The sequence below is a fragment of the Pan troglodytes genome, chromosome 7 (assembly GCF_028858775.2).
Source record: "Pan troglodytes isolate AG18354 chromosome 7, NHGRI_mPanTro3-v2.0_pri, whole genome shotgun sequence".
Lineage (NCBI taxonomy): Eukaryota > Metazoa > Chordata > Mammalia > Primates > Hominidae > Pan > Pan troglodytes.
The window spans coordinates 59,087,658-59,100,561 of NC_072405.2; the positions used below are offsets into that span (position 1 = coordinate 59,087,658).

Consider the following 12,904-nt stretch of genomic DNA (forward strand, 5'->3'; position numbering starts at 1 on the left):
GGTGTGTCTATGGGAAGCAAGGTCTGAGGTTTCTATTCCACCATCTTTCTGAACTTCATCAAAGTCAGCATATATATATGTGTGTGTGTGTGTGTGTGTATACACAAACACATATATACACGCATATATATGTATATATTTTTTGAGATGGAGTCTCGCCCTGTTGCCAGGCTCACTGCAACCTCTGCCTCCTGAGTTCAAGCGGTTCTCCTGCTCAGCCATCCAAGTAGCTGGGACTACAGGCGCTTGCCACCACACCTGGCTAATTTTTGTATTTTTAGTGGAGACTGGGTTTCACCATGTTGGCCAGGATGGTCTCGATCTCCTGTCCTTGTGATCATCCTGCCTCATCCACCAAAAGTGCTAGGATTACAGGCATGAGGCACCGCGCCCGGCCCAAAGTCAGCATGTTATTAAACAACTCCCACTGTGTTCCCCAGAAAGGTATGCAAGCACTGGCTGCCCTACATTCTTTCCAATATTTGATGCTCAAATATTTCTTCCAGCCATTCTATTGAGTGTGCAGTGAAATCTTATTGTAGTTTTAATTTGCATTTTCCTGATGACTAATAATAATTATCTCCATATTGTGTGATTATTGGCCATGTGTATATCTTCTTTTGGAAAGCTTCTGTTCAAGACTTTTCCCCATTTTTCTGTTGGTATGTTCTTTTTACTATTATAGTGCATGAGTTTTAAAAAATATTATCTATATAAGCCTTTTGCCAGTGATATAAATTACGAAGATTTTCTCTTAGTCTTTGTATATCTACATTTTTCACTTGAGGTTGTCTTTGTTAGCAGAAGCTTTATTTCCTTTTATTGTTTTTGTATCCTCTCTAAGACATACTTGCCTACCCCAAGGTTGCAAAGATATTTTTTCTTATTTTCCTCTAGAGGCTTGTTGCTTTAGCTTTTATGTTTACATTTATAATATATCTTATATTTTTGTGCATCTTACATAAGAATCAATTATGTGTGTGTGTATTTGATATATGTATATATATGATTATTATTTGATCATACATGTTTGGATTTATTTTGGGATACTTTATTTCCACTAATTTACATGTCTATTTTTTTAAATGAAAATCATATTATTTATTATTGTAACATATCCTAAAGTGACCTAGAAGAGGTTCTTCAACTTTGAAATTTGTAAAGATCATTTGGCTATTCTACGTCTATTGTATTGCTGCATATATTTCAGAAATCGCATGCCAATTTGCATAAAAAATGTATTGGAATTTTGAATGGAACTAAATTAAATTTATAAACAATTTGGAGATTACCTTTTCATTTATGTTTTCTTCTCAGCAATATATTAGTCTTTTTAATTTGGAATTATTGTATATCTTTCATTAAATTTATTTATATGCATTTTATGTTTTAATTTTATTGTAAATAATATTTTAAAACTTCATTGTCCAGTTGTTTATTGCCAACACATAAAATATAATTTAATTTTATATATTAACATATTGCAACATAGCATAATTCTAGAAAGACTTTTCTGCATTCTTAATGTTTTTCTATATATACGATTGTGTTATCTGCAAATAAGGTTTTGCTTCTTCCTTTCCAATCTACATTTCTTTAATTATTTTGACTTTCCTGTTGCAGTGGCTAAGACTTCCATTTTTATTTTTAACAATGTGTTAAGGGTAGACATCCCTTTCTTTCTCTTGATACTAGTGGGGAATAATCTAGGTTTTTTTTGTCATTAATTAGGGTATCGGATATAGGTTTTTAAAGATGTTCTTTATCAGATAGAGGAGCACATCTATTCCTAGAAGGCTAAAGTTTTTAATTTGCTTTTTGTAAAAAACAAAAATTGATGGTGAATTTTCTCAAATATTTTTCTACATACATCGAAATATTACATATATGCTTTTGTTCTTTAGCCTTTTGATATGGTAAATGTTTAAAATGGATTTTGAATGTAAAACCAAGCTTGCATTTCTAGAATAAATACCACTTACTTGGTCATGATGTGATATATTTTTCATATATTACTAGGCTTGGTTTGCTAATATATTGTTTACATTTTTCTTTTTTGCATATGTCCATAAGAGTTGATAGTCTCTTTCTTCTTTTGTAAATTTTGGTTAGATTTTTTTTTTAATGTATTTGTTCACTTCAACTAAGTTGTCAATTTCTTTCATGAAATTATTTATCATGACCACTCATCATTCCTTTTAACATCCGTTAGCTCTCGGTAATGACCCCTCCTTCATTCCTGATGTTGATAAATTGTATTTTCTGTCTCTTTTTTCTAAATTATTTTTTTTGCTATGGGTTTATCTAATTTATTAGTTTCCCCAAATATCTGATATTTGCCTTAATTAATTTTCTTTATTTTTTTCTCTTTTCTATTTAATTTTTCCCAGTTTTATTTTTATTTTTTATTTATTTTGTTTGTTTTGCTTTGGTTCAATTTGCTCCTCCATTCTTAAGTTCTTAAGATCATTAAGTTTATACCTACCTTCTTTTGGTGTATGTATTTAAACATTTAAATTTCACTCAAATGACTACTTAAGATTCATTCACAGAGTTTGATATGTTGTATTTTTATTTTGTTCAGTTCAAAATGTATATGCTTTAAAATACACATTTGCTTTAAAGTAATACATATATACATTAAAATGTTGTAGAAGATATAAATGCAAATAAACTTCACAGGAAAAATAACTAAAACATAGTGTGGTATTCTTACAGTTTAAAGATTAGAAAAATTATATCCAGATCAATATAGCAAGAAAGCCTATATTTCCCTTCTTAGTTCCAGGAAAATTACAGAATGTGAGAGTAATAAAAGAGAAGAACAATATCTTTTTTTTTAGCACATGGACTATTATGTAAGTAGTGTTCCCTATGACCTATGATGTTTGAAATCAAGTATAATATTTCAAATATTAATTGAGTGTCAATTATATTTGTGGGTAATATTTATAAACATTAATAACTTTTAAAAATATCTTTAGAAAAATCAAGTAATCAGAAGTCAGGAACTATGTATACTAATTGTGACTCTAATACGTACTAAACTGGGAAATCTTAGAAAATGACAAATCCTTAAGGCGTTACTCATCTTTAAAAAATAGATATTAGTAGGCATCTCATTAAAGTCTAATATGAAGTTTTTTCATTGCAATTATACAAAATTTGATAATTTTAATGGATACTTGAATACTAACAAAGAGTACCTATAAAAACAGAACATGCAAACATTTTTGCATCATGGAAAATTATAGTTTCTAAGGGTAGGATTTACCACTTGGTTGAAATATGACATTAAATAGAACTCTGTAGACAACCAAAATCTTGCATTATTTTAAGTATGGTTTCTAAAAGCAGGCCACTTTAGATAATTAAGCAAAATAATACTTTTTATAAGGCTGTACATTTTCCTTTATAAAGTCTTAATGTTTCTGAAATCAAAGACAAATTTTTGTGAGTCTCTTTTAGTGCCCAGATACCTGTAGTCACTTGGCTTACTTGCAAAACTCTGGCTTTAGTATAACTGAAATAAAATTGTATTGTAATATCTGATTTACTTGATATTACTGAGTATCCTTGAAAGTGTAATGGAATGCATCAGTTTAGAAGGTTATGGCATTCTCACCAGCGGAATGTTATGATTTTGTCTCCTGCAGGTGCTCCAAGTGACCAGAGCAGTGGCACCTCCTCTCCTCTCTGTGACAGTGGCTTACATCTCAACTACCATCCCAACAATACAGTAAGATGACCCAGGCATAGCTCAGATTAATAAGGAGATAACACATAGTTTATAAAAACTGCTAGTGAATCTGATTTATCTGACAGATAGGAAATCCCTGGTTGCATAATCATTTAGGAATTATGATAAACAAGAAATGGAAAATAAATAGATCAGGCTTCTTATGCCATTTTTTCCCCTCTCAAGTCTGTATGGATTAAGTTCTTTTGAAGCAATAGATACTATTAACTTGGGGATGTCACTGGGGATGTATAATATACAGTCATTTTAGAACATTGCACATTATATGTGATTTCAGGTTCAAAATGCTTTGACATTAGTTTTCTCACTTTTTTCTTTTGAAATTACTTAACTAAAAGTAACTATTTAATTTGCCATTTGTTAGGATTTTTTTAACCAACTTTATTCACAGTAAGCAATTACTGCAAAGTGAGAAAATCTGATTCACATATTATTTTAACATGTAAAGAACGTTTAACTATACATGCATTTAGTAAAAGTTAAAATTAAACTTTGTTTTATAGATATTTAATAAAATTTTAATCTTTGTTCTCTACTTGCATTTTGAGTAAATCGATTTTAATATCTTATAAATGTTTTTGAAGTTCCTTGCATTTCATCCCTCAAAACACTCACACATTCTTAAAGAAATAATTTTCTCTGATTATAAGCAGATCTAACAATCATCTTTCATGCTTACAAACATAAAGAGAAGCAGAGCTGACATTAAGCAGAATTTTATTGTTCTATTCCACATATCATGGTACATATGTCATATAGCTTCTTCAACCGACTGGTATGATTCATCCTGCAATTTGAAATTTTTGTCAAAATAGTGGCATTTTACTTCAAAGCAATCTTTTTGAACATCTTCAGTCCTGAATGGCTTTCACGGTACCTGATTTCCCTAGTATTACTCCTCAGCTGAGTACCTTAGGCCCTCAAGTTGTCAACTTTTTTCCTTCGTAAAAAGAAATTTGCCAACACCAAAGATTATCTGTACAAATCTAGGGATATTTTCTAAAACCATCTTCAGCTGGATATATTTCATGTGGCCATCTTTGAAACTTTTTTTTTTTTGCCAAAGAAATAATTGCCACACAATAAGTGGCATTTAAAACCACAATACAGCATGATTGGAGTGACTTAAAGTTTTTGAGGAAATATACAGGTTTCCTAATGAAAAACTTAGATATACAACCAAATTTTTTACCTCTTTATTTTGTAATTGCTTTGCTCACCTTCTTCCCTCCCGATCCAGATGCCTTCGATAATTTCGATCCACTTCTGTTTTCCTTCACCGCGCTGGTGCACCTGCCCTCAGTAGCTGGAGGTGTTGGCTGTGCCCCTTCACAGCTTATCCCTCTTGTCTGGATCCCCTTTGCCTGGGAGTCAGAGCTCACAGGGGTGTTTGACACCACATGCCCTGCTTCCATCAGTCCTCAGAGGTTGTTCCTGAGAGTGCCCCCTCCACATGTCCCTCACACAAGAATCTCCATCTCAACTCTGCTCCTAAGACAGAAACAAGAGCAACTTACTTCAGAACGGGAGAAAGCTGTTTGGAGCTGTTTTGTTCTAGGTCTTGCCTCATACCCTTGAACTCCTGTATAATAAGCAGAGCAGAGGAGTCAGATTGGCAGGTCTAAGGGTAGAAATCATTCTGGTTTGTTTTTAATCCATTCCATTGACATATAGAAAAACATATATAGAATAATGTCCTTCCTTATAAAACTGTAATTACAGCAAGAAAATAACTCCAATTCTATAACATGACTGATCCCAAATAAATTCAGTTTTATAAAATTAAAAATAAAGCAACTGTTATAAATTCTTCTTACTGGAGCTATGTCTCCCCATTTCCAGAGGCACATTTTATTTTCCTTTTAGCATTAGGATTGAACATTCTTTTGACATTGCTGAAGATATTTCAGTGTAAGGAAATTGAAAGTATCATGATGCTATAGAGAATAATAATAAAACCATATGAAAACAAAATAAAGTATATTCAAAATAAAGACAAAAATCTCAATGCATATCAATTAAATGCATTTTTGTTGAGAACTTACTCTGTGGAAATACCCCTCTAGCTATTTTACTTTGGGGAGCTGTTAATTATGATTTTAACACAAAAAAATTAAGATCCAGATCTATAGACAAAAGCATACAATTAACTATAACATAAGCAGAAAAAGAGAAGAATGAGTAGCAGCATTCTAATAACAGAGATAAAGAGTTGTAGAGACTTTGACCATCTGACTAAAAATTAAACGTAAGTTGAGAGACTACAAACCAAGTGTGTGCTTTGTTGCTCGCACGGGAGCATTAACCTGCAATGGTAATCGGACCGTGCAGGCTTGCACAGCCAGGGCTAGCACGTGCTGTTCCTTCTGTATCTTGAATAAGCTTTGATGGAGGAATGGCAAGTGGAGAACATCTCTACTCAGAGATGTACAAAATTAGGAGAGGTCAAAGACATGAAATAACAAGAGACAGTGGGCACTCGGAAGGAAGAGTGCATCGTGAGGCAAATTTTCTTTCCACAGAATATGTGTATATTATACACAGTCTACTTAAAAGAAACATTTGATTTTCTGATGTGTGTTAATTCTCAGTTCTATCCTAGGCTCACAAACTGCCTTTTCAATGTCTATACCTTGATCTGAAGCCAATTTTGAGTAGGTATTATTCTGGTTTTCTAACATGTCCTTACTGTATTTTAAGGCAGCATTTTAAGTCTAAGGGGAACTAAAGGCTTATAGTATATTAGCGTCATTCCACCATCCTACATAAAAATATAATCTATTCCTTCTAAAGATGCGCGACATCACTAATTTGAAGGTACACGAAAGTCACTTGTTTTGCCAACCAAGACCTTGGCTCTTAAGCCCCAGCCCAGATTCACTGAATTTCTTCTCTCTAGAGATGGAGTAGAAGAATTTGTTCTGTGCTTACCAGAAGACTCTGATTCAGATAATCAGCCAACCAGACTGAGAAACATTCTTCTTAACTGTACACCTTTAATTAATACATCCTATGCCACCAAATCCTTAATAAAATCTCAGCAGTTTGTCCTTTGTGCAGTTCTGTTTTGGTAAGATAGTTGTTCTTGAGGATATTGTGTGGCATGTGTAAAATTTTGGGAAACAAGCAAGGAGACATGATTGCTGCTTTTTCCAATCACATTATTAATATTTTAGGAAACAACATTTTTGACATTGTAGAGTAGAGCTATTGAAAAATAGTCATGGTTCTCAAAAGCACAAAAGTGATTGTGTTTTTAGACTACCCTTTATGCAAAAATAAATCAACTACTATTCCAAAAAATTATTAGAAAGTAAATTTATATTCTATTTACATAAATAAAATAAGTAAGGAGAAAAATTCTTTAAAGGATAGCTTGTGTTCCACTGTAAATCACAGGTCTATAATATGAAATACATCAACTCTGTTTAGTCAAATAACTGAAGTGGGACTTATTACATATTTCTTATAAAGAAGAAACATAAGAAAGTGACATACTTATACCTTTGGTACATAAAGGCATCAAATCAAGATGCCACAAGAAAGAATGTCAAAGGCCACATATATTTCCATACTTGCCAAGCTATGAAGTGTATTGATAAGATTTGTAAAACCTACCGTACTCATGTATTGGTGATTAGTCAGTCCTCAACATCTCATTACCCATATCTTTAACAATCTTTGACATTTTCTATCCCATTTATTGAAGAAACACAAAATTTGAGAGAAATTATTATTGTATTTTATGAAAGATGAGAAAGCATCTTTAAATAATATACCTGAAGTTATAGAACCAAAATGTGAAATAATCAATTAAAAAAATCCAAATTATTTTTCCATTGTTTCACCTCTGATTATCCATGTTGAATGTTAAATGTGCCACAGTAGATCTGTTGGCTCTGCTATCAAAGAGGTGTTAGTCTGAGTGAATCCTGGGGGTGCCCTTTGCTGGCTGGGTGACTTGGGTAAATTGTTTACTGTAGAACTTAGGAATGCGTGCGTGTGCACTGGGGTTCTGGGAAGGAGTTTCAGTTATTGCCAACGAGGACCTTGCTTTGTGCAGCTGGGTGGGTCCTGGGCCACTTGCAATCCCTGTGGACATCTCTGGCCTGGTCACAGAAACCTTGTTTGTTTACCCAAGCCTGCCACACAGTATTATTGCTTCTTCATATTCCCTCATGAAGAAAAGTTGGGAAGTAATAATAAAATACTTCTTTAAAAAAACCTTCTTGTCTCACGCCTGCAATCCCAGCACTTTGGGAGGCCAAGGCAGGTGGATCACCTGAGGTCAAGAGTTCAAGACCAGCCTGGCCAACAGGGTGAAAGCCTGTCTCTACTAAAAATACAAAAATTAATCAGGCCTGGTGGTGGGCACCTGTAGTCTCAGCTACTTGGGAGGCTGAGGCAGGAAGACCACTTGACCCCATGGGCGGAGATTGCAGTGAGCTAAGATCACACCGTGCACTTCTAAGTGATAGAGTGAGACCCTGTCTCAAAAACTAAAAATAAAAAAACCTTCTGTTTTTCCTTTCAAATATGAACACAGTAATAGCTTTGTTTTTCAAAGATGTTGCAAGTGGTGTAAGTCAAGCACTTAGTACAAGTAAGTATTATTAAAACTACTATTAAATAGTAACAGTAATATTCCTAAGAATGCCCTCCCTAAAAGTTCCATGTTTAGAAATAATTTTGCCCCTTATTTGAGCTTATTATTATTTCTCGAGAATATAATATTTGATACGTTTTACTTACAGCTACCAAGCCAGGCATCTAAGTAGTTTGTTTTACTAAATGTTAAATTACCATTAGCCTTTTAGATATATTGAAAATAGTATGGAGCTATTTAGCTGGGCTAGATTATAAGAAATTTTTTATTTGTTGCTATAATCTTACCAGTTGTTACCATTATTATCCCCACTTTGAAGATAAACATAGTAAGACAGAGACTACACAACTTGCCCCCAGGTAATGGACTAGTCAGTTGGGAAACTGGTATTCAAATCTAAGTGGTCTGATTCTGACTTGCAGCTTAAGCCCTCGCCACCTTGTACTATCGCCCAGCTGATCCCATGTCATATGCTGACCATCTGTAACAAATGACATGAAGATCTGACCTCACATCACATGCCGATCATCCATAACATCTGACATGAGGCCAGGAGAAAGAGTAATATGAAACTTAGGTTTGTGCCTTTGCAGTCACCAGAGAGGCATTAAAAGCAACTGAGTAGCATTGAAGGACAGGTGACTTGGAAGCTGAGGTGCTCATTGAGTCACCAGTAGGGACCCCTCACTAAGTGATCTTAGCCAGTCCACACTTCCAGGTATTCTAAACTGCTCCACTGACTTAGTACATTTTTATTTGCTCAATCTGCAACAATTAACATAAAATGCCAGGCAACATACAACCTTAAGTAAAAGTAATATTGTTTTTTCACTGGAAGCATTGTTAAAAAATTTAATGCCTGAGAGTAATGCTTAATAATATTTAGACTTCACAGAGTTTCAATATCTAGACTAAAATAGAATCTTTTCCAACACTATCACTCAAAAATTAGTGAATAAAGGGAAGTCAATGTTACCAGTTTACTGGTCAAATTGAGCTTACAACCCATGCCAATTTAAATATTAATATTATTTGATGTGCTGGTGTGATGAAGAAATTTTAACATTAAAACTGAAATAATGAAGGAAACATGAATCAAGTGAAAAAGCCCAAATTTTATCAAATATTAGTCTCCTCTATATATAAAGGAAGAAAAAAGCTCTAACAAAACTTAATGTATGTGTAATTTTAAGCCAGCAGTAGTTGCCTTGATATGCAATTAAAACAACATAAGAAAGTATAAACTTTTTATGAACATGAAGTTAGAAAAAGGAGCACAGATTTCCTTGAGCAGTGTTTTGAAAGTTGTTTTATAGGAAAGCTTATTCTATTCAAAAATATTTGCAAAAATCTGATAAATTAAAAACATTTATGATTGTACTTGGCACTCATAAAATACTCTCTAATTGAATGAACTACAGCTGATTTTTATTTTTTCACTTAATTGGTTAATTACAGTTACAGTTTTTTTCCCACTTTTTCCATTCTTGAATAAATTATGTTCTGTTACATTCTTATCCTTTCCTTCCAGCTCCCCTCATTTTAAAATATGTTTTCACTAGCATTCTTAGTCTCAATGATTCCTTTCTTAACTTCTTATAGCATTCTATTAATAAATAAGTTAACCAATACAACTTTAGTGTCCATAATTTGGACTTCTTCTCATGGTATTCCATTAAAGTCTTTTGATCATTTAGGGGAAAAATAATATCCCCCAGATAAAAGGGGTTTGAGACACAGAAACTCAAAGCACAGAAGAAAAAAATTACGTTGAATATTTATCTTCCTTTCAGGACACATTATCATGCTCATCGTGGCCGACGTCTCCAGGCTTGAGGTGGGAGAAGCGATGGTGCGACCTCAGACTGATCCCTCTACTTCATTCGCGCTTCTCTCAGTATGTGCCCGGCACAGATTTGAGTCGGTGAGTCCGTGTTTAGGAGTTATGATTGTTTTGTTTATGAAAAAAGAGACCTTTTAGAAAACCTTCTGACATATCACAATACGCCTTATGATTTTAGTATGTTTTTGATAGTAGAAAGAAGAGCTTCAAAATAATAATCTAACAAAGTTAAACACTTATTATTCTGATGACAAAACCACAAGTTAAAGCCCTGACTCTGCTATTAACTTATTGTAATGGATTCAATAGACTCAACAGATAGTTTTATTAAGTTTTCATATTTCATATTTGTTAATTGTTTACTTCTCAAGAATATTGCATAGTTTATTTATTTGTTTGTTTGTTTGTTCATTTATTTTGTGGCAAAGTCTAGCTCTGTTGCCCTAGCTGGAGTGCAGAGGGGCGATCTTGGCTCACTGCAACCTCCACCTCCTGAGTTCAGGTGATCCTCCCACTTCAGCCTCCCGAGTAGCTGGGACTGCAGGCACATGCCACCATGCCCAGCTAATTTTTTGTTTTGTTTTGTTTTGTTTTCGTAGACATGGGATTTCACCATGTTCCCCAGGTCGGTATTGAACTCCTGGCCTCAAGAGATCTGCCTGCCTCAGCCTCCCAAAGTGCTGGGATTATAGGCATATAAACCACATGCCCAGCAGCATAGTTGGTCTAAATTATAAGATTTATTTTCTGCTTTTAATATTCTTATATTATTATCTATTTTAGTAAGTGTAAGATAAGTAGTGCCCTCCTTTTCATTCTTGAAACTTTTTTTCTCTTTTTATCTTGATCAGTTTTGCTAAGGAGTTGTACATTTTGTTGATTTTTTAAAAATGATTAATCTGGTACTTTCTTGAATCTCTTAACTTGTATGTATACTTTATGAGTCTCTGCTTTTTCCCTGATTGTTTCCATTTCTTAAGTTTTTCAGCTTGAATTTTTGTTCTTATAGCTTTCTGAGAGATATAAGCTCCAGGGGTTGGGAAACTTTCCTGTAAAGAGCTGTATAGTAAATATTTTATGCTTTGCAGGCCTTCATGTCTCCATCACAAAGTACTCAACTCTGCTTTTCTGGCACAAAAATAGCCATATACAATATATAAATAAATGAGCACACCTTTGTTCTAATAAAACTTTTTCACAAAAACAGGTGGCAGGCTAGATTTGTCCCATAGGCTGTAGTTTGCCAGTCCATTTTGATAATTAATTTTAAGACTTTTATCTCTTAATATATGTAGTCAGATCTTCACATTTCCAGCAAATACTGTTTTAGTTACTCCTGCAAGTTTAGCATTACCTCTTGATTTATTTATAGTATTTTTGAGTATATCACTTTGCATAGTTTTCTGACTGGTTGCTTGAGGTATTATAATATGTGTAGGTAATATATCACAGTCTACTGGTAATGTTTTACCACTTTGAATGAAGAATAGAAATGTTGCTTCCATTAAGATTCCTTTATCTTTCCTGTTTGTAAAGATATTACCTTAACTTCCTATATATACATCAAACACTATATCGGGTGGTATTATGAGTTTTGCTTCAACCATCAAATAAGATTTTAAAAACTCGTGGAAAGGATAATCCATTATACTTAACCCAAAGTATACCCATCAATGATCTTTCTGAATTTCAAAGCTTCTTTTACCGCTTCCTTTCTGCTTAATTTTTTTAGACATTCTTTAAAGGTAGATTTGCTAGCATCTAATTCCCTTAGTTTTCATTTATCTGAGAGGATACAGACTTTGGAGTTGACAGTTCTTTTCTTTCAGTACCTAAAATATGTTAGGCATTAATGTCTACTGTCATTCAAATCAGCGTCCCCTGTAAGTAATATGTTCTTTCCCTCTGTCTGCTTTCAAGACTTTTTTTTCTTTTCTTTTCTTTTTTAGTTTCGGAAGACTAATTATGACGTATGTTGGCACATATTTCTTTAAATTTCTCCTAAATGGGCTTTATTCTGCTTCTTAAGTCTGTATGATTATGACTTTCACCAAATTAGGAAAGTTTTTGACCTTTATTCCTTCAAACACTTGATTAGTCCCGCTTTCCATTCTCTCCCTCTAGATCTCTGTTGATGCAAATATTAACCCTTTTATTATTGTCCTGCATGTCACTGAGAAACTTTTTAAAAAATCTGTTTTCTTTCTGTTAAACAGATTGGGAAAAGTTTATTGATCTGTATTTATGCTTTCAAATTTTATTTCCTGTCATTTAACTCTGCTCTTCAGCCAATTCAGCATTTTATTTTTTGTCGATGTATTTTTTTCAGTTCTAGTTTATCCTTTTAAAATAACTTCTTTTTTGAAGTTTTTAAAAATATTTTTATTTGTTTCAAGAAAACTTGTAATTGCCTGTTGAAGCATTTTTAGGATGGTTACTGTAAAATCCTTGTGAGATATTTTCAATATCTCATTCATTTCATTGTTAGTATCATTAATTCTTTTCTCATTCAACTTGTGATTTTCCTGGATATTGATATGACAAGTGATTTAACAAAATCATCCTAGACTTTTTGGATATTAAATGTTGAGATTCAGATTACTATTTAATCTGGGTTTTGTTGTTGTTGTTCTTGTTCTTGTTCTTGTTGTTTTTAGCAGGCAATCTCTTTGTTGTGAGGACTGGGTGGGTGTAT

General features: G+C 33.3%; 1 protein-coding gene across 8 annotated transcripts in view; it reads left to right on the forward strand.

Annotated features, from left to right (window-relative positions):
* Positions 1 to 12,904, forward strand: part of SNTG1 (syntrophin gamma 1) — an 869,847-nt gene that overhangs the window by 599,690 nt on the left and 257,253 nt on the right. For all 8 annotated transcript variants that reach the window (XM_063817091.1, XM_009455347.5, XM_009455346.5 and 5 more), the window contains 2 exons: positions 3,657 to 3,739; positions 10,160 to 10,290. In XM_063817091.1, coding sequence (XP_063673161.1) covers positions 3,657 to 3,739; positions 10,160 to 10,290 — 214 coding nt within the window. The remainder of the gene's footprint in view (positions 1 to 3,656; positions 3,740 to 10,159; positions 10,291 to 12,904) is intronic.